The sequence below is a fragment of the Ananas comosus genome, linkage group 2 (genome assembly GCF_001540865.1).
Source record: "Ananas comosus cultivar F153 linkage group 2, ASM154086v1, whole genome shotgun sequence".
NCBI lineage: Eukaryota > Viridiplantae > Streptophyta > Magnoliopsida > Poales > Bromeliaceae > Ananas > Ananas comosus.
Window position 1 is genome coordinate 2,890,993 of NC_033622.1, and position 22,265 is coordinate 2,913,257.

At 36.2% G+C, this 22,265-nt stretch overlaps 2 protein-coding genes across 3 annotated transcripts; both read right to left on the reverse strand.

Moving 5' to 3' along the window:
• On the reverse strand, positions 5,669–6,982 carry LOC109706809 (polycomb group protein Pc-like). 2 transcript variants are annotated; one of them, XM_020227809.1, is made up of 4 exons: positions 6,840–6,982; positions 6,437–6,694; positions 6,033–6,293; positions 5,669–5,956 (listed from the first exon to the last, which is right to left on the reverse strand). In XM_020227809.1, exons 1-4 carry the CDS (start codon positions 6,954–6,956, stop codon positions 5,831–5,833), a joined length of 762 nt encoding a protein of 253 aa, XP_020083398.1. In that variant the 5' UTR covers positions 6,957–6,982; the 3' UTR covers positions 5,669–5,830. The 2 variants fall into 2 exon arrangements, with proteins under 2 accessions (XP_020083398.1, XP_020083397.1); XM_020227808.1 differs by having other exon boundaries at positions 6,437–6,703.
• On the reverse strand, positions 7,607–19,304 carry LOC109724300 (structural maintenance of chromosomes protein 4). Its single transcript, XM_020253080.1, has 28 exons — positions 19,012–19,304; positions 18,780–18,869; positions 18,546–18,647; positions 18,292–18,468; positions 17,925–18,055; positions 17,003–17,081; positions 16,765–16,922; positions 16,613–16,688; positions 15,748–15,876; positions 15,534–15,678; positions 15,313–15,443; positions 14,836–14,988; positions 14,571–14,760; positions 12,747–12,880; positions 12,381–12,539; positions 11,529–11,834; positions 10,823–10,999; positions 10,570–10,653; positions 10,291–10,500; positions 10,116–10,205; positions 9,908–10,029; positions 9,666–9,821; positions 9,478–9,585; positions 9,308–9,368; positions 8,948–9,082; positions 8,388–8,475; positions 8,225–8,297; positions 7,607–8,118 (listed from the first exon to the last, which is right to left on the reverse strand). Exons 1-28 carry the CDS (start codon positions 19,177–19,179, stop codon positions 7,998–8,000), a joined length of 3,753 nt encoding a protein of 1,250 aa, XP_020108669.1. The 5' UTR covers positions 19,180–19,304; the 3' UTR covers positions 7,607–7,997.

A 22,265-nucleotide genomic window follows, 5' to 3' on the forward strand; every position in this document is an offset into this window, starting at 1 on the left:
AAATAACTGAATAATTTGTTTTTTATTTTAAGAAAAAGATAGCATGTTATCCGCTTCGTTTATTTCTTTTAGAAATAAACTTTGCTGAAATTTTGAATCAACTAAAATTCGAATATTTTAGTAACTTGAAAAGCTTATCAAATTCGATTAGACAGAATAATTATCCAGAAATACAATTATCAATTGGTTCATACTTTTGATCCACGGTAAATTAATCTTCATATTGAATCAGGCTTGTAGTGTGAATATGCTTATACGCATAGACGTCTAAATAACTAAACGATTTGTTATATCTCTCTTATCAAAAGAATATCGTCGTTTACAGCTAAATTACAAAAATATTGATCCTAAACTGAACGTACATAGTGCAGTTGGTTAAGAACTTGATAGTTGATATCGGAGGTCCCAACTTCGAAATCTCGTTGTTTTACATTTCTTGTTGACTGTGTCTTTTTTTCCGGGAGAAAAATATCGCATAGATTTCGTTCCTACCAACCATCTCAGACAATTACTTCAGTTTGATTTAATACTTTATTTTTATCCTAAAACGTGGAAAGAAACATTTCAAAAACAAATTGACAAAAAACGTGTCATATAATATGACTCTATTGCTTCAATTTAATGTTAAAATCTAGTTCAATCACTCTCAAGCTAAGCTATATCCATCTTCCTAATGAAAGAGTACGTGTTCCAATGAAATTGTAACACAATTTTATAACTTTTTTCATAAGTAACTGAAATTATGTAGAGAAGAGTACAAATCAAGTTATTTCACGTTCCAAGTAATTGAAAGGTATTGAGCAATGAGGAAGTGACCTATTCATACTAGGCGGCTAGTTTTAATGGAAAGATACTGAGTTTGTTCGTGATAATAAATAATTGAGGTAGGTGGATTGAGATATCTATTTATATCTCTATATTAATTTTGGCTAAATTACATAAAACACCCCTGTCAAAACCAGATTTTTCACTTTCCCCCCTTGTCATTTAAAAACCTACACTTTGCTCCCTTGTAAAATAAAAAATGTTCACAAGGGGGGTACGGTGTATAAAATGACCATTTTGCCTCTCACCATTTTCGTCTCCTCCCTTATCTTCCTCAACCGCCGCCTCGATCGGCCGCGATTCACACCTCGATTGGCTGCGATTTCTCTCCATTTTCTTCTCCACCTACTCCCCTTCTTCTCCTGCACCCTCGCCGCCCCTCAATTTCGGCGACAATAGGGAGGAAATCGAGGTGGGCGCTGATGGAGAGGTAGGCAAGGGCAACGAGGGCGAAGGCGAGGCGGCGGAGAAGGGCGAAAGGGATGTAGGCGAGGGCTAGGACGAGGGCGAGGCCGAGGCAGTGGAGGAGGGCGAGGCGGCGGCGAAGCGGCGAGCCAGAGGGAGGCGAAGCAACAGGGAAGAGGGCGGAAGGGTATTTTTGGTATAAAAAAATATTTTATAATGGAATCCTAACGGATCACTAACGGTAGGGACTGAAGTGCACATTTTTATTTTACAAGGGACAAAGTGTAGGTTTTTAAATGACAAGAGAGAAAAGTGAAAAATCGAATTTTGATAGGGGGTTTTCTGTAATTCAGCCTAAATATTTAATAAAAATTGTTGCGTGATATTTTTTTCTTTACTTTTGGTTGTGGGTTCCGCCGGCCAGTAATTCATGTTTTGAACCGAACCGTCTGAACCGCCCGTCTCTTCCTCCTTTTCTATTTTTGAACTAAATCGAGCTACTTTATAATACACTATGTGTTAAACTCGATTTTTCTCCGTCTTAGAAGGATTCCTTGATTGGCTCCTTCTTTGGACCAAACCGGCTCAACTTTTACCCTTTTTCTTTCCTTTGTTGAATCGAATCTGCCTACCTTATAATGCACTCTGCGTTGAACCCAGTTTTCTCTTCTTTAGATTGTTTTTTTTTATCTTCTCTTTCTTTGAGCCTAGCCTATCACTTATTACCCCTTCTTTTCTTTCTTTTGGGGAGATATTTTTGTATGATTATAGCAATTAGTGCTTTTGAGTGTACATATTTGTAATGGCAAAATTGATATTTCACTTATCTGTTGTTAAAAAATAAATAGTTCTATAGCGGTAACAAGCCGAAGGGACAAATGTGAATATTACTAGAAATATGAGTTAAAAGTTGAAGTTTGTAGGGATATATTTATTATTAGATATGTTTACAGAAAGCTGTATGCAATTAACCCTAATTAATAATAATAATAAAGACTTTAACCACTGTTATCTTAAATTAAAAAAATTAATTTAAAATTAATCGCACTTACATCTTGTTTTTTTGTAGTTTAATTAACGAGTTTAATTAAAACTAAAATAGTTAATTAAAACCGAATAAACCAAACAGAGATGATCAATTTATTTCTCTTTGTTTCATTTCAATTTTTTTTGTTTAATTTTTGTTAAAAGAATTATGATTATTGAACCGAACCGACAAATGTTCACGCTTAATTGAATTCATTATAGAGCTCTAATATTAGTACACTCTAAAGAGTGGTGTATATTTTACACCCTCTTCATTAAGGACCATTATTCTCTTAATAATACTTCTCATATTAATATTTTTTTTAACTAAAATTTATTTAAAATCTTATGAACTCGGAACTAGTAATGCTTAAGTTTAAGTAATCTTTTGTGAGACTTTTAATTGATTCAAGATATATATTTTAAATAAAGCGAGAGAATCTTAAATAAAATTAGAAGCTTAGTGGGATTTAAATTCAGAATCTCATATTCTCTGTCTAGCATTGTGAGAAGTTTTGACCTAGAAGTTGATTTCGATAGGAGTTGATTATTTGAAATCAAAAGTCGATTCTACATAAAATACTTTTATTGTGAAAAATGTTTGGCTACCCAATATATATATACTAGAAGTTGTTGTATATATTTTATAAGTAATTTAACACATTTGACACTAAATTAAAAAGCTATAAATTCAAATTTTAATTCTTATATTGTTTGATTAATTAAAAATGATAAGTGAATAGCTTTACCTTTTGCAATTGGCATTCCTTAACTTCTTCTTTTTTTTTAGTTTGAGTAATATTAAGTGCTTAATTTAAAAGTTTTCCGAAATTTATTTATTCGATTAGCCATTAGCCTTTAATTGTTTGGATTTTATTTGCTGAGTGGTAATTAAAACTATTAATTTTTTTCAAAATCATCAATAAATTTTACTTTTAACAAAAACTATTTAATTTTAAAAAATTAGGAGTTCGAAGGATGTCAATAGAAAATATAGAGTTGAGGGGCTATAGTCAAAAGAGTCCCCGTACATTTCTATCATTAATAGGATTTATAATTTTTAAGGATATATTTTAATTAGTACTAATTCCCAAGGATAAAATTTCGCCATTTAAAATAACTATTATTAGATTCCTTTCAAATGCTATTGTAGAACGCATCGGAAGTATTCGTTCGTACTTTTTTGCGGAAGTGATTCGCATTACAACTCGATGAGCCCGGATTATCGAGATTGATTCACGTGTCCTTTGATCGTTCTTTATTAAATCTTCTCACGTTTCAAACTCGCGATGGATCGAACTACAAACGAGCACGATCACAAATCCACCATTTAAGTCCCTCTTAGAATAATAGGTTGATGGAGAATGTGGTTTCTCTCTTTCGTTTTTTTATTCTCTTTTCTTTTTCCGTTATGTGGGATCGCCCGCATATTTATAAGGGATTCTAAAATCCTAATGGCGTTAGAGATAAAGCCAAATCGGTTATTAATTGTTATCCTAATATGACTAGGATTTATCTCTAACTAACTTTCTAATTTGAAAGCGAGATTAATTCCAATCCAATTAGATAACATAATATCCGTCGGATCGAATCTGTTTATGGACGCACCCGATTCAATTTAACCGAATGTCAACAACTATAATCAGTGTTTGCTCGATGCTAGGAGGGGTAGCTTTAAATACGCCACAAAATTTATTCTACAAGTTATCAAACACTTCAAACAAACACTTTTGACTCTGTACTTTTTGAACTCCAAAATTTAACTCAAACAGGCACATCCTATAATATTAGGTAAAATAATCTAAAGAAATTAGAAGACAATACTTTATTAATATGCTTTTAAAATACTTGTACAATTAAAGAAACACTTTTCATTCCCATATTGTGAAGGACATTATAACCATATACTCAATAAATTAATAAATTTCTAAAATATCAATTTGTGTTTGGTGCGGTTGGATTGTCTTTTTGATTCCCATATAATGGTTTTGATTCATTAGGTTAATTGAACTAACTCGATGTGGTCTGGTTTGACACTTCAATACAATCAACTATTTAAAAGTATTTAAGGTTTTACATGAACAAGATTCGGTATCAAAAGAGGAAACTAGTGCTCAACTTCTCTTAATCCTTGGTAGTCTTTTGTGTGTTCATTTGTGTAAACATAATTTGGCCTCGAAACATTTTGGTGGGCTCAAAATTTACAATTGCATTAAGCAAGAGAAACCATCAATTAAATCAATATATAGTTATAAATCAATATATAGCTATATCGAGCTGAACACAAGCGAGCTAACCCCAGCTCGTATTCGGCTCATCAAGATTTTAATTGAAAAATTCGCTCGTATTCGGCTCGTTTATTAAACGAGCAATCAATCTCAAGCTCATTTTTGAACTAAAAATGAGTTGGCTCGTGAAGAGCGAGCTATATTCCCAGCCCTAATCACAACTATACTTCAACGTTATATCTTCTCTTTAGTGAAAATGATTACAAAACAAAATCACAAGGCGCTAGTATTAAAATGTTCCAAACTATAGAGTCCTGTTGAAGTTATATTTCTTAGCTAAATTTAGAAGTTTCCATGTTATACATACTTCTGACTGCTACAGTGTTGACCTTATTTTTCCATCTTCTACTCCACAAAAGTTTCCAATTAACTACCAAATTCAAACACTAAAAAACAAGTGTCAATACATAACATGGTCTTATTTTCTTTTTTCTTCTTTCTTTCTTTTACAAATAAACTTAGCTAAAAATATAAAGCAATTAGACTTCGAATTTAAAATTTTAGGTATCAACTATTAAATTCTTTGCCACTTACACTAGAAACGATTGATTTGTTTTGATAGTTTATTTATTTGCTTACAATGCCCAGTTGTGCATTAAGTTTCATTTACAATCATTTCGTTCAGTTTATATTGCACTGCACGATGACTACGAGATATGGAGGATTAAGTTTTACAGCACACAGTAGGAATTCTCTATACATAGGAATTGTCTGATGTTTGCACTTGGCATGTACTCAAACAGCAACGGTCGTTATCTGTTAAATATAAAAATATTTAAACACCGTTTTCTAATAGTTTAAGCTTTTAGAGTACAACGGTTGTTTCACATGATATCAGAGTAGGAGGTCCTGAGTTCGAGTCACGCCATGCACCTAGCATATTAATTTCCTCCCGTTTAATTCAAGCCCACGTCATGAGCCGACTAAAAAGTCTCGAACCCAGACGTGAGGAGGAGTGTTAAATATAAAAATGTTTAAACACCGTTCTCTAATAGCTTAAGCTTTTAAAGTACAACAGTTGTTTCACATTATCGAAGCCGTCGGAAAATAACTATTCATCCATTTTGTTGTTCAGAAAATAAACCACTCATTAGTGTCAAAATATAATCTGTTTAATCATTCGACAGAGGCAATTAATTGGTAGCTTACAACAAAGAGTGAATAATGTAATAACAATTAATATGGGATGAGCTCGGCTTTCCAGAATGGGACAACTTGATCTCGCCGTGAAGATGAGAAACGAATACATCAAAATATAAAAGAAAGCATGGGAAGTTTGATCAGCATCAGCATCCGACGCGGAACCACCTCCTGTACAGCCTGGTCCGTTCCGACCGCCTCTTCTCGCTTCGGTACATGGCACTTGCTCGTTTCTCTGCTGTGCCGCTCATAGCTTCTTTCGGATCCTTCGCCTGCAGAAAATTAAACTAAGAATAGAGCCAAGTGTATAACCGAGAGTGCATGCAGTTATCTCGATCGATCGATCACCTTGGATTTTGGCTTGTGGGCATGCAGCTCGCGAGCGCTTCTCTGGAAAATGCGGCCAGTCTTCCAGGTTCCTCCTCCTATGACTCTGCCGCCGCCCGAGCAGACAGGCTCCTGCTCCTGCTGCTGCTGCTGCTGGTGCTGCTGCTGCTGTTCTGCTTGTACGAATACTGCCGGAAGCACGCACGAATTAGCATGCTCTCTGGACGTGCTCCCTGCAGCTGCAGTACTCATGCTCCCACCTTTATCCAATTCGAAACTCAACTGCACGCGCCAGCGATACATAGCAAATGGAGGGTCAGATCACATATATATATATATATATATATACATATATATATATATATATATATATATATGTAAGATATGTATATATATGTATATATATATATATGCACGTAGTTCACCTGGCGGATTCGGGACTCGAGCAAGTGGAGTCGGTCAGTGAGGGTCCCCTTGAGATGCAGCTGATGATGAGGAAAGGCCGACGGCATGGACTTGCTGTGGTGGTGGTGGTGCTGGTGGTGCTGGTGCTGGTGGTGCTGGTGTCGACGTTCTGCGCCCTCACCGCCAGCGGCAGGCCTTTCCTGCACCAGCTCTGCGATGAAGTAGTTGTTGGACTGCGCTTCCGGCAGTGGGACTGGCACCCGCTGCTTCTCTTCTAGCTGCCTTAACTGCCTCCGGTTAATCAATCGTTGGTTGTTAATAATTAATAAAGAGAGAAGAAACAATGATTATATATGAATGTCTTAAACACATGCAATAAATCAACAAAAGGGAGGGCGGGAGTAGTGTCTAGTGTCGACCCACCCGATGGTCTATCTGCTCCAGCCTCCCTAGCAGGCTGTCCGGTGGAGGAGGGAGAGCGAATGCTCCGCTCTGCAGTGCCGCTCTTCTCTCCGCTCCGAGCACTAGTACATCACCCATCTTTCTTTCTTTCTTCTCTAGTTCTCTCTTTCGAGATAGAGATTGAGATAGAGATTGAGATTGAGATATAAGAAGGTGATGCAAACAAAGCAGGGAAACTGGGAGATAAAGACGGGTCGTGGACCGGGCTGGGTCTCTGCTCTTCGTCTCTTGCCTGCAGGAACCCTTTTTCAGATCCTAACTTTTGGGGTTGTTGCAGTCAAGACGAGAGAGACAAAGGAGGGATGCTGAATCACACGTGGCAGTGTGGCTCTTAAAACTATAAAACTTTCTATTTATTGTCATGGTTGATTGGCTGTAAGATTAGCGCGATCAAATAATGGACGATGGCTTCCTAAAAAAATCTGGCTAAAATTATTAGTTTAAAATTTTTATTTTTTGTTGCCAAATAAATACTTTGAATGTTAAAATTATACACACAAATTTTATTTAAGAAATAATCCAACAACAACAATGTTAACCAAGGCCTAAAAGTTACAAATTGGGCCAAATAATAATTCGTTGAATCATTACGTATGATGCTAGAATTCTCAAATGACCATTGCATTTAGATCTTGCCGTGCTCAATAGACACCTTTTCTTTCCTCTTTTTTTCCTTTTTTTTTTTTTTTTTCCTTTTCAGAGAGGGACCTCTTCACTGCCCAAAATACTAAAACTCAAGCACATGATTGGTGGGATTCCCAAAAAATAAGGTCATCAAGCAGTTTGAGCGCACCAAATAAAAGTTCTTACAGACTTGCACCATCAATAAAACATAAAACTTCTCCAACCTTTAATTCTAGCTTACAACAAAAAGATCTTAAGCATTACTGCAAACAAGAATCATTTGCATTCACCTAACTTCAACCTACTCAGTGATTTAAATCCAACCCAATAAATCAAGGTTGATCTCACATGAGCCATGCATGTTTTCTCCTTTTTTTTTTATGCTTACATTCGTGTGCTCGAATCGATACAATGCAGCCTGTGCACTATCACCTCCCTATTGTGTGGAAACCTCAGTTCCAAATATGTTACTTCTGATACAGCAAGCAGATACAGTTAGGCAGCCTTTCCACAGTCTACGAAGCTTCCGGGATTGACAGTTATGCTTTTAGTGCAATTGTGTGTCTTGTATATACCAACAAGTCGATCGGCTAGCTCAAACATATTGTTTCTAAGGCTGCACATCAATGTGTATTCACAGAGGGATGTTAGCAAGGAGATATGAAAGCTGCAGCAACAGATACTAATAATCAAAATTCACACATGGCAGGGAGGCATCATACCTAATGATAATAAACTGAGCATCTCTAGTCCTGTCTTTCACATAATGCCCAACAATAGAAACATTCTTAAAATCTGAAAAGAAGCATCCACACCATAATAACAAAAAAAGAAATATAGAAAAATGTGGCGTTACATGGGCACGAATGAGTAGAGAGTTTTTACCTAATGCAGCATCAATCTCATCCATGACATACAATGGGGTGGGTTTGTAATGATGAAGGGCAAACACAAGAGCCAGGGAGCTAAGCGTCTGCAAGAGGATTCAGCTTTGATCAATGGTATATTCTTACATCAAAAATAACACAAGTCAGAAACAAATTCTGCTAGGCTGATGTCTCGTAATAGAAAATTGATCAGCCAACGAAATAAGATATAGACACTTCTAAAGGCACCCTTCATGCATTTGTAGGCGAGCATTGACTAATTAATTCCCTTCCAATTTTATGCTACGTATTTGGAATCTAAAAGGGCTGATAGTGTTATATTAATTTTAAAAAACAGGTGAAAAGCAGAAGTAATTAAAAGAAAAAAAAGAAGAAAATTTGGTTTATCTTAACATTCTACCAGACAAAGGAAAACCAGAAGATGAAAGAGCATCAGAAGTAGATAGTACCATTCTACATAAAGATCTAATTTGATGACTTACTCGCATGTCAACTATAAAGGCATCATACAAAGTAATCAAAGCATAAAAATAGAATCCAGGAAGTGCGAGAACATGCCTTCTCACCACCCGATAGATTAGCAATATTCTTCCAGCTCTTCTTTGGGGGCCTCACACTGAAAACTACGCCTTCAGAAAAAGGATCCAAGGAATCAACAAGTTCCAATTCTGCATCACCCCCAAGAGTAATCATCTGCAGTCCAAATTGTAAATAATTATGTTTGTCAACTTTGCTATACTTACTGGATAATGCAAATTGTGGTAATTCTAATTACGAGTTCTCTTAGTTTGCAGTTAGGATGATGATAAAAAGTTATCGAACAGTTTCTTTCAAAAACAAAATCAGGATGAAATTAAAAAAATAAAAAAGCATGGATTCTGGTGTATGCATCCAGAATAAGTAAGTTGCTCCAGAGACCTGATACATCTCCTTCAACTTCAGGGATATTATGTTGAATCCTGTCATGAACTCATCTAACCTAAAGTGGCATAAAGAGGACTGATTATATGCAGGAAATAATTGAAATAACAGTGACAGTAATTGACATAGACTCAGAATATACCAAAACAGGAAATAAAAGAACACACCGTTTCTTCCTCAACCCATCATACAGCTTTTTGAGGTCATCTCGCTCTTGTGTCACAGAATTTAGCTCATCCACGCGTGCATTGTATAGTAGAACCTTTTTCCTATATCTGGCTTAACAAAGCAGTAACTTGAGTATTTAAACCAAAAAAAAAAAAAGAGCAGTAAAAGAGAATAAATAACACCATACTCTGCAATTGAATCCAAGTTTGGATTCATCTCTTTTATCTGAGCTTCTAGCAATGCCACCATCTCCATTGCTCTTTTCATATCACAGGCGTCATTTAGTGACTCCTCACTAACTGTTGCCTGAAGCTTTTCAGGATCAACTGCGTCCATTTGAATTCTGTTGCCAGCAAAAGTCTGATTAGGAAAAAATACACTTGGGTAATATATATTGTGCTGTTAGATGAGGCAAAGCTTAAAACTTACTGGTCCATGTGTTTGACAAGATTCAATTGTATATCATCAACCCTTTTTTTGAGCGCCTTCGTCTTCATCTCCCACTCTTTTGCAAGTTTTTTCGCATCTTGCAATTTGTACTCAGCATCAACCTATATAAGACAAAGGTGGCTATACGTAGACAAAAGAGGGAAAGGAAAGAAAATGCTCATACAAAATCAAGCACAAGAAAAATAACCTCAGCAGCTCGTAGCTCCTCCATCATTTTCTTTAATTTGTTGTATTTGGCCTTTGTTTCGTCAAGCACATCTTTATGCTTGTCAATAAGCTACAGACAACAAAATTGACAATTTAGTCACAGTAAGATGACCAATTATTTATTGTTTCGTTCCTAACAAATCAGTCTTGAGTACCTCTTGAGTTTTCTTATAGTTTTCCTGAACTAAAAATGCCTTTTGCTCTATCTCTTTAAAAACGGACATCATCTTCTCTTTCTCCTCCATATTTTTCTCTTTTTCTTTCTTCGACTCTTCAATTCCCTTAGTTAATTTCTTCACGAATTTCTCACATGTTGCTATCTTAACTTTGTGACGATTTATTTCTGTACTGGTTTTGTCAATTTCCTGGCAAGAGAAAAACGAAGGTTAGGAAAGGTACGAAAGTAGAAAACAATCTAAGGCAAGTGTACCCACAGATTGGATATTTGTCACTTTTGATTTCTGATTCTTTAGCACTTCTCCACCTGCATTTTCGATTTTGTTCTGAAGCTCGAAAGCCTGGTATATTGAAGAGGCAAAGATATAAATATTATGCAAGCTATCCAGTACAATTCTGGGTATTAGTTGAACGATCATGTTACAAGGCAGCCACATAGAAATCAAATCTACAGCAATATCATTACAGAGAAAGAACACTCCAAAACTGAGGTAAGGTCTAACCACTCACTCTATCTTTGAGCTTACTAGAGCATTTAGCAAGCTTGTCCAATTCCCTCTGCTCGGCAAGTATGATGTGATCCAACTCCTCCAGTCTGCAAAGATCATCCTCTTTTGGCTGTGAAGCAGTTTTCAGCGAACCAAGTCGCTTTTCATTGTAACTGTATTGTGCATTCAAACTGTCTATCTGTAGAAAAAGAAGACAGATCTCTGGAGATCACAAAACAAATCACACAGAAAAGGAATATAGGAAAAGCTATGTACTTAGTGTCTATTATCAACATTAGAATTTGTTATGGCAAACACATTACGTCGTTGGTCTTTGAACATATTGCAAAGTTTCACTTAAGTCACTGAATTTCAATTTGCCACAATTACGCCACTGAAATTCAAATTCTATTTCAGTCGAGTCACTGGTGCAGTAACTAATTCATTCAGGCCACCAGTGGCACCCAAATCAGTTGCCACAGCAACTCAAGATATTATGATTCCATTGGCGTGCCATCTTAACAGATGACATAGCAATCAGCGTCATGACATCTTTTTAAGATGGGGTGGCAACATGATAAGCTTATCATGCCTTCATAGGGGATATTAAACAGAGTTCGGCACAATGATCGGGTTCTATTGCATCAAATCAAAGTTCAGTGACCCAAGTGAAAGAGTGCGCCAGTTCAGTGACAAATAATGCAAATTTACCAAGTTATTATATATACCTCCTTCCAACTTTTTGCCAACTCCATTTCAAGATGGGCTATCTCTCCTTCAGCAGCCTGATAACAGCTTCTAGCATCAGTAATTCTTTGTCTCAAGATACTGAGTTGGTCAACAAGTTCCGCAAGTTCCTTTTCAGCATTTAGAATAACTTCTCCTGAAACACTTTCCCTAATAGATGTACCCATCTTACCACCTCGAGGCTTGGTTCCACCGCCACTCATTGTGCCAGACTTCTCAAAAAGTGCACCTTCCAGTGTCACTACGCGTCGAAATTCTTTATCCCCACCATATGCAATTCTTGTAGCCTAAATATGTTAGATTAGAGTAGACCTACTGTCAATTCTTTTTGAAGATGCACAACTAGTTCCTGTGAATATAATGAATAAAGAAAGGTAGGGTGAACCTAAGGCTGAAATACAGAAGAAAATGCAATGACAGGTCGGCATTCGGATGACTAAACATGAAGCATTAAAGCTAAAACGGACGGGTACCAGAACGTGGTTTACACAAAAAAAAGGAAGGTTGTCCCTAAACTAATCTTCCTATTACAAGCCTATACCTTGATAAAAATGATAGCTCGACAGAGAATTCCTATTCATTCAGCACATTTCCTGCACTAAACAAGACTCGGACCTTTCATGGAGCAAGCTCCGAACAAGCAAAATGGTGACATGGCAACAGTGAATGAACATCAATTCACTCCTAGCAGCCAAACTAAATGCATGATATTTACTTTTGAAATCAACGAATCAACTAATCAGAGAAATCTAGTACATACCCAACATCTATACCTAAAGAGCAAAACATAGATAGAAGTATGGAACTAAAAAAAGTAGTGAAAGAAAACTAACCTGATTGAGGTCTTCTGCTACAACGGTGTTTCCCAAGACAGCAAAAAAAGCCAACTTCAGTCTCTCATCTTTGACAGTTACCAGATCAAATAGGCGTGGAACATTTTCAGGAGTTTGAACTTTCTTGTTTAGCTTGTGCAGATGATCTACTTGTTTTTCCTGCACTAGAATATGACATGAGTTATGCATGGCATGGAAAGCCACCCAAAAAATAGACAAGTTTCAGCCAATAAATTCTTCCACATATTACATACGACTGCATGCTGGTAAATAAAACTACTAAGCAATCTAAGATGAAGAGAGTGAGGAAATCATAAAGAGAAAATAGAGTATAGGCAACACAAAGTAAACTAAGTACGAAGATACCATTATCATGAAAGTTGCAACGCCAAGATTCTTCCTCCGAAGTAACTCAACACAAGCTTGTGCTGCTGCAGTTGTCTCAACAACAATGTAATCCAGCCCAGGACAGGCTGTAGATATGGCAACATCATATTTTGCTGCAGCGAGAAAAATGCAAACAAAACTTAGCAAATACTCATCGAACTGAGAATGACTGACTGCTATTATGCCGTTTGTATAAGTCGCCAAGGTTGTAAATAGCAGATAGCGGATATATAACATTTGGGGGGCTCATAGCGGAAAGCAGATAGCAGGCGCCATAGTGACCACTACGAAACCAAAGCAGGTTTTCACAAAAAACTACATAAATTGTCTATATTCCTTATTAAAAATGCAAATGATTTTGAAGAAAGAACAAGTAACCATTACCTTTTTGTAGCATTGTGAGTCTATACATATGTAATGTCATTATCTATAAGACTAATTTCAAAATATTATGATTTAACATATCAAAAAGACAAAAAACTATAAAATCTATAAACTTATAAAATCTATAATCCATTTACAGGTTTTTGATCCTTTTATTTGACTTCAAAACCCGACCCAATAAGATATTTTGACCCATTTGCAATTTCCAAGCTTTTGAGTCCATAGCAGCCGCTTCGACCCTGCTTTATAGCGCCGGCTTTAGCGGGCACAAGGTCGCTATAGCGGCCGCTACAAACCCACGCTGCTAAATCCTGCTCTAATGCTATGGCGTGGCGTTAGCATAGTAATTCCGCTATGGAGACCACTATGGCGGGTGTAGAGGTCGCTATTAAAACATTTGAAGCCATAAAATAGATGAAAGCAAAAAAGATCCTGATACACTACTATAAATAAAAGTAAAAAGCAAATATTAATTTCATTAAGCCTCAGCCTCCTGCCTCACTTTAACGAAGCCCACATGCATCTACTCGGGTGCAAGGATGCTCAGACATGCATAGACAAAACAAATGGACACACACGAACACACAAACATCAGCAAATACAGGACACAAAAAATGCACGCATGCATTTGCATGCTTGCAAACACTGCAAAGAACCAAGCGCACCAAAGAACCAAATAAAATTTCTGTAAGCTATGAGACAGTTGGTAGTTTCTCCAATAGCACATATCAGCTGTTTCCAAGTGAATTTCTAAAGAGAAGGTATACTCATACGTCCAATAGTACCAAGGGAAATGCAAGAAAAGAAAAGGCAAATTCATCCTCACAAAAGATCCCAGTTGTGTCTACACCCTCAAATAAGTTACACATGTCCTTAAATAGTCGGTCACACAAAAATCCAAAGGTGCATTATTGTGCCTTGTTAAAACTTCAATATTCAGCCACATGTTCCTGGTTTTAGATGCCACTAACTCGACAAAAGGGCATATACACATATTTTAAACTATATACGCAATTGAACATTAGAAATATGAAATCCAAAAGAAGTATTTTAACCTAATCAAGCTATATTACCAGTATGAATAAGGGAGAGGAAAAGCATCACTTCTTACGAGAAATTATAAAAAGAAAACTCTCAAGTGCATAAGAGAGAATCAACAAAGATTCTAAAGCAGTTGACAACCGAAACAGAGTATACCTATTTCCTACTATCATAGTTTGAATTTAGCTAAACAAAATGTACTGATTCAAAGATCAACTGACATGACACACATAACCAACTTAATGAGCAACATGAAAGGCTTAGGTACTGGTAACTAACTGTCATCAGCAGTCCATATGCAGGTTGAACCCTGATCACCTAACTAATCATGAAAGTCTTAGGTAAGCAAGTATTCAGGACAAAAGGAGTATACTGTACCCTCTATTGCACCAAGATCACCTAATCGGCCAAAAATTCCTTCTATGTCCTTTGATTCCTTGGCTTGCAGAATTGCTTTTAGAACTGCACCCTGAGTCTTTTCAGTTTCCAAAACAGACATGATTTCTGAAAGTTTCTGTCTGGCAGCTTGTTCAAGAGGAATAAGCGACTCTTCCTTCTTTAAGCTTTCCTGTAAAGCAATTCAAGTTATCAACTGGCACAGTATAAAAGAATGTACAGAAAAGCGATTGCACAAAGCACATACTTCTTCAATTTTATGAGCTTCCATCGCTCCAAGCCGGTTTCTCTCTATTTTAGCTTGAATCTCTGTAATGCTTGCCTTCTTCGTTTTGATTTTCTCCACTATATCATTATTCTCTTGTTGAGCCTGCTCAAATTCTACTTGGCAAGCAATGTGCTGAAGACAAAATATACTATCAAAAAACCATCATCATCAAGGGTGCCAAATCACAAGTAGGCTAATAGCTGAATTTTGCAAGTCATGCATTTTAGAATCATCAAAATATATAGGGGTAGAAAAGAGTTAACTAACAGTCCAGCTAAACAAAACCAAACTTAGTACTGCAATTTGTTGAATTCTGTTAAATATTTGATATGTTAGGTGAATGACAACTCTGAGACTGTATATAAATATATTGAAAGATGACAGGTCAAATGAGAAAAAAAACCTTAGAATCTGCTCTTTTTTTTGATAATTAGTCAAACACATATATAGGCACACCTTTTCTTTCAAAAGCTTGCTTTCAGCAGATGCAACATCAAGTTTCCCTTTATGCTCAATCAGCTGGTTCTCCCAGGGTTCTAACTCTGCCCGGACTTTGATGAGCTCCAAATGATGTCTCTCAGTTTCATCTGTTTTTGAATTAATGTACAAACATAAAACAGTAATAAAATAAAGCTAATAAGATAAAAGGAGAAATGTTATTTTCGCCACAGAATCACCCCGAGAGCTTTCTTTAATTTCTTCTAATAGCTTTTCTTCCGCAAGCAACAGCTGTTGTAGTTTGGGTATCTCTCCCTCGAGTTTTGGAATGAGATTCGAGGATTCGTCTATATCTTTCATCGATTCATCTAGTTTGGATGCATCCTGTAGGAAGAACATAGATGAGAAGCTTGTCATAGCTAATCAAAGAACCAAATTAAAAGTTCAACGTGCCTTTTCAACTTTGTCATCTAATTTTTTAATTTTTTGCTTGAGGTGCTTTAAATCTTCTCTGTATTTCACATCTTGTCGTTCAAACTCCTTAAACTGGTCTTTACAGGTTCTCATCTCAGTGTCGAGTTCCTGAATATTAAAGCAAGATCCGAAAGAAATCAGTAGCACTAGCATTAGAATGACGACAAGAAAGTTATCAAACCTTCTATTGATAGCACAGAAAATAAACTGATCATATAAAGATGTTAATCTTATCCTGCTGACAAGCAAAACCATTAGGGATTTGAAAAATGGCAGCATACAAAAGCAGCCATTGCATTGAACATTAAGTACTCAAATGCACCGTTGCAAGAATGTATGTGCACATGCGAAAATGATTGTGGTGATTGTATATGGACACATGTGCATGTCATTTTTCCTTAACAGAATTGGACAACAAAAAAGGATTTATGTAAAGAACACAATTAATTAGGACATAGGGCGAACATTCTCAGGAGAAGGTCATTGAAGATTTAAGAAGAGCAGAACATATTATCCAAATGCAAAACAAAGAATTGGAAATTATTGCTTTATATTCTGTAAGTTAGGTATGGTGGAATCTGATAGTGGATTCAAACAAATAATTAAACTGTTTAAGAAGCATTATAGTGATAAACTATTCTATGTAAAGCTAAAGTTTGCTGCATTTGATAAAGTTGTGGTGAATTGAAATGAAACAAAAGCAATGAAGTACTACATCTTTGATTTCACTTAGAAGAAGGGAGGCCATTATGACAATTTTATTCAGAAAAATAACTGCTTGCATTGCACGATTAATTTTGAGCTAAGGTCGTAGGAAGATAATGCAAAACTACTTATTGCTTACCTCTTGTCTTTTCACATATTTATTGTATACACTTTCTAGTTCCTTCAATGTAGAAGAATTCTGTTGAATCTTCTCCCTGTAATAGGATTAGAACAATTAGCCAGCTTACCCTTTACGTTCTGAAGCTGATAATTTGCTTCGGATGCAAATACCTCTCACTTGTGAGATTTGTTTCCAGGTTTGACACATCCTCTTGCAAGAGAATAACACGAGTAGCAGCATCATCAGAAGACAATTTAGTTGCCTTCTCTTGCCATTTCAAAAGTGATAGTTCCTTCAACATATATTCCTCTGCTTCATTTTTGACATTCTACAGGACAGGAATATACAGTTGACTTGCCCCATGCAATAAGAGCTGAGAGGAAAAATGTTCACAAATCAAACAGATACCTCTAAGCTTTCTCTTTCTTTCTCAGCTAGTTTCACCATATTCACTGATGCAGATCGTTTTTCATTGAGGACCTCAAGCCTAAAGAAATGGTATAGCATAATGAGAAAACCTGTCTGAAAGGAAAAGAAAATGTCCCCATATGGTGTTTATGAATTTATATTATCACATAATTATAAATCATTGCCAAACCGAGAAAGTTCAAGTTGACACCTCGGTAGAAGAGGAAGGAAAAAATACGAGATAATTTAAAGAAAAGTGTAAGACACATAAGTATGATAATAAACAATATTATATGAGGAAAGAGCCAAGAAACAACCTCAATATTTTGATTCCTGTCCTCACCTAAGACGTAAGGTGGTAAATGACTATAAACTGGCTCTGTGCAATGGGCTATAAAATGATGTCAATTGTGGGAGAAACCAACAGTAAAAAAGATGACTTAGCCAACAGGAAAAGTCGTAAACTGATTCAAATCCAAAGGTCAACGGTCAACATTGCGATCCTAAGATAGTATATAGCTTAGTTCAGTTTTTTAATGAAGCCTGATTGACCGTATATTGTGCTCAACATCAACTTGCTCAAATGTCGAAGACTAGATATCATTTACACTTGCCTAGAGAGTAAGCATTGGATACGAAACAACAGAAAGGTTTGTGGAGTCAGTGAAAAGATATAACATGGCCCTTTCATAGACAGGCTATTACTAATGTATTGTCAAAATAAGGTACTCATCGGCATACAACAGCTCTCAAGTACGTCATACACAACATGCCGCGACCACAATTTACAGGTCACCAACAACATATTCATGGCATGATTACTGTTACCGCATTTAGTAATAGGCAATACAAAATTGAAATTATACCACTTCTTCAGAATAAAAAAGTTGAATAGAGTGACAAATTAAAAAAGCTAACTCACTGTCTCTGCGCTTCTTCGATCTTTTCCACATACTGATTTGTCCCAATAATATCCTCCAGATATTCTAAAAAGCCCTCATCATGGGCCCCTTGAACCTTGGGTTTCATTAGGGAAATCTGCTCGACCTCACCCTGCACAGAAACCATATAAGGACCCTAGACAGCTAAAGTTTGTCATCATAGTTCATTAGTAAAATCAAAATTTGTCCGGTTGCATCTAACATCTTCAAAACTTTTAAACAACACGATCACACGGTACACACCCACACAGCTTTTGAGTTGCTCGGCGGTGTGTTTTTTTATAATTATAGTACTAAATAACTTGCCAAGCTTTAATTTGAGAAAGTCTCAGAATGTTCATTTTTGACCTGTAGAATTAGAAAGCGGTTGTTGTCCAGGTCCACCCCTTTCCCTTTAAGCATTTTGGTGACTTCGGTGAAATTACTTGCACGCTCGTTAATGTAGTATCTAGAAGAGTTGTCCCTAAAAGCAATCCTTGTAACGACAAAGTCACTGCCCTCGACAGCCTCGTTGGTTCCGTCAGCCTGGTATAACCGCGCAAATGAAGTTCTTTTTTTTATGATGATAATAGATAATCGATGTCGGCTTAACAGAAGCATACCAGATCGACAATTTCTTGGAAGTGGACGGAAACTGCAGCACTGTCCAGGTTTTGATGGTCGCTAGAATTGTGTATCAGCTCCGATACCTTATTCAGACGCATCTAGGGTGAAGAAGAAAGGCAAATGTTTTAATTTTCCTTTTTATTGTAATTCATGCGCGGTCCAAACCAACACGCACGACATCGCGCTCAATTGGAGGAGGAGGAGGAGAAGAAGCGAGGAGAGAGGTTTACCTGCTTCGCCCGCTTCCCAAACACGAAGAGCATCGCGTCTATGACGTTGCTTTTCCCGCTGCCATTAGGGCCCACAACTGCCGAGAAGCTCTGCTCAAAATAGGTAAAATAAGAAAGAAAACAAAAACAAAAGAAATGCTGAAGCTAGGGTTTTGCCGAGGAGGAGGAGGAGGAGGAGGAGGAGGACGATGAAAAGGGTGAAGAGAATTAGGGAAAGGGGAGGGTGGGGGACCTTGTGGAAGGGGCCGATGCGCTGCTCGCCGGCGTAGGATTTGAAATTGCGGAGCACCATCTCCTTGATGAAGAGCCGCGGCCTGCTCTTTGGAGGCGCCGAAGGAGAGTGGCCGCCGCCGCCGCCGCCGGACGCCGCCGCGGTCGGACTGGTCGACTCTTCCGGCATGGGAGCGGAGGGAGGGGGAGCGGGGAAGGAGGGTTCGAAAAAGGAGCGTTGTGGTTTGGGAGGGAAAACAAAATTCTTCCGGAGGGAAAAAAAACGAAAAGGAATAGTACTCTCTAGTCTCTACTCTCTACTGAAACGCCACGAGTAGATCCGGCAATCTCTTTCGTACCCGCGGGTACCCACAAATTACATATTATATTGGATATTGGACTAGTTTTATAAAAGTTCATATCTAAGTAGGGGTGTAAAACGGGCCGGGCGGCCCATGGACGGTCCGGCCCGGCAGACTGCAGGCCGGACCGTGGCCCGGCACGACTACTGTAGCAGCCGTGCCCGGCCGAAGGGTCGGCCTGCAGCCCGGCACGGAACGGCCCGGATACATTTATTGGCCTGGCTAGGCTTTAGCTAGGCTTATAAAAGGCTAGGCCTGCCTTTAGCCTTTATTAGAGTTTGTAGCCCTCTACCAAAGTCCCACTGTCCAACAGTCCAAGTGTAGCCAGGCCTTTTTCTTTTCTTTTTTCTGAAAAAATATTTTTTTATTTATTATTTTTTAAAAAATGGGTTAAAAAATTTAAAAAAGATTTTTTTTGATCAAAATGACCACAATGCCCTCACTAACATTCAAAAATTTGACTGTTAGAGAGGGCATTTTGGTCAAAAACTAAAAAAATATTTTTATATTTTTTAAAAAATATTTTTTATATCTATAAATATTACTAAAAACAGCCAAATTCACCACAACAAACTATTAGTCATTGCGCCTCTTCTTTTTTATTTAGTACCACTCTTTAGTAGGTGTAATGAAGTAAAAAATTATGTTTGATTTTTTTTCTTTATTGTTTGCTAGTTGGTTGTATAAACAATATTATTTTATTTTAAATATATTTTAAATTTTTAAAAATTTTGTACTTTTCTCTAATGTAATTATATAATAAGATTAATTCAAATTTTAAATATTTTTTTGTATATTTTTTCGAATATCAATTTCTCTTCAAATAATAAAAAATTATAAAAAAAAAACTAATATTAATTTTATATTAGAAAGTTAAATTTATTGTGATTTTTTAAAATTTATAAAAGTTTTAAAAAGGTTGGGTATAATTATGTAAATTAAAAATTATAAGTCAAAAGGCTATAATTTAAACTCTTTTTTAAAAAAGAAATTTTAAAAAATACAAACTTTATGTAATATGATTAATACAAACTTTATATATTTTTTGTAATTATTGTTTTAAATATCAATTTCTCTTCAAATAATAAAAAATTATTAAAAATATTTAATAAAAGAGTTTTCAAAAAGTTTGGTGTAATTGTATAAAGTAAAAGCCATAAGTTTATAATTTAAAAAGAAATTATCTCTTTTTCTGAAAAAAAAAATTTCTGAAAAAAAAAACTAGGAAAAGAAATTATTTTAAAAAATTTGGACTGGCACGAAGCCTGGCCCGGCCCGACACGGCCCGTATTAGGCGGGCCAGGGGGCCGGGCCGAGCCTACTACTCTAGCTAAAAGGACCGGCACCGCCAGACCCGAATTAATAACCGGGTCGGGCCGGGCCGACCCTTGGCCCGAAATGGCCCAAAAAATGTGGGTCGTGCCAACCCAGCACGGCCCACATTACATCCCTATATGTAAGTATAGTAAATTATAAATATATTTTTTAAAAAATTTAATTTTTATATATTGTTTCTACGAAAAATCTAATATTTTTAAATATGTCTTTCTAGTTTACTAGCGTTAAAATACTGTCTATTTATAAATAAAATGCCTTTTTGCCATCATAAATATGTCCCTCTAAAAGTCCGAACTGTTAATTGAATACGGTAGAAAGATCAATTCACCTCGTTAACTAACTAGGGTTAAGTATTTAACTTATAATTAACTAAATTTTTCTAATGGAGGGACACATTTGAAAACATCAGAATTTTCATAGGAACAATATATGAAAGTTGAACTTGATATTGATATATTTGTAATTCACTATATTTGTAGGATCTTTTTGAAATTAATCCTATTAAATTTATAATTGCGGATCATAAATACTCGTTGAGATGTGAGTATTTTGAGTAATCCATGGACACCCACAAATATATATATATTTCGAAATTTATTTTCTAAAAGTTTTCTATAATCTAGATCATATTTAACGGAGTGGATCGTTGATTCGGAAGCTCCATCATTGAAAACAACTTATGAGTACGAGGGCTCCAATACTCATAATAGTATAGTAGCCATGGCCTATATATATATATATAGTTCGGCTGGAATACTATCGATAGCACCAAGAATTTGGTGCTATCGAATTTTTCATCGTTAGATTTAACCATTTGATTATTTTTACCCGTTAGATTATACTATTCAACAAACCACTCACTCAATCTTAGGGGACCCACATGATTCTAACCACACATTTCTCAATTCAAGGGTTAAAAAACTAATAGCACCAATAACTTTGTACTATTAATAGTGTTCCAGTCTAGTTCTATATATATATATATATATATATATATATAGAGAGAGAGAGAGAGAGAGAGAGAGAGAGAGAGAGAGAGAGAGGAGCTAGAATACTATCAATAGTAAATGGGCTCCGTTGCCATCTATTTGTTTTCGATGATAGAGCCTCCAAATCGATGATCGGTACCGTTGAATATGATCTATACCCCTTGAAGTGTTTAGAAATAAAAGCTCAAATCATTTCGACATCATTTGCCTAATGATCAATGAGTTTCAAAATTTTTAATTTTAATGGTCGATATGAGGCGTTTTCTTGTTTAACGGCGTAAAGATATTCAAATCAATTGAATTTTTGTTAGAAAAAATTTTAAACTATTTAAAACAAGATCTATATTCTTCATCTTGATTACAAGACTCCTATTATCATTTTTTAAAGAATATTCATTTTCAGCCCTTTATTTTTGTGTCCACTCGATGGATAAGAAACAATATCGAAACTATATGAAATTTGATTTCTAAACACTTCAGGTAGTATAGATTATGTTCAATAGTGCCGATAGTTAATTTGGAAGCTCCATCATCGAAAACAAATGGATGGCAACGGAGCCCGTTTGCTATCGATAGTATTCTAGCTC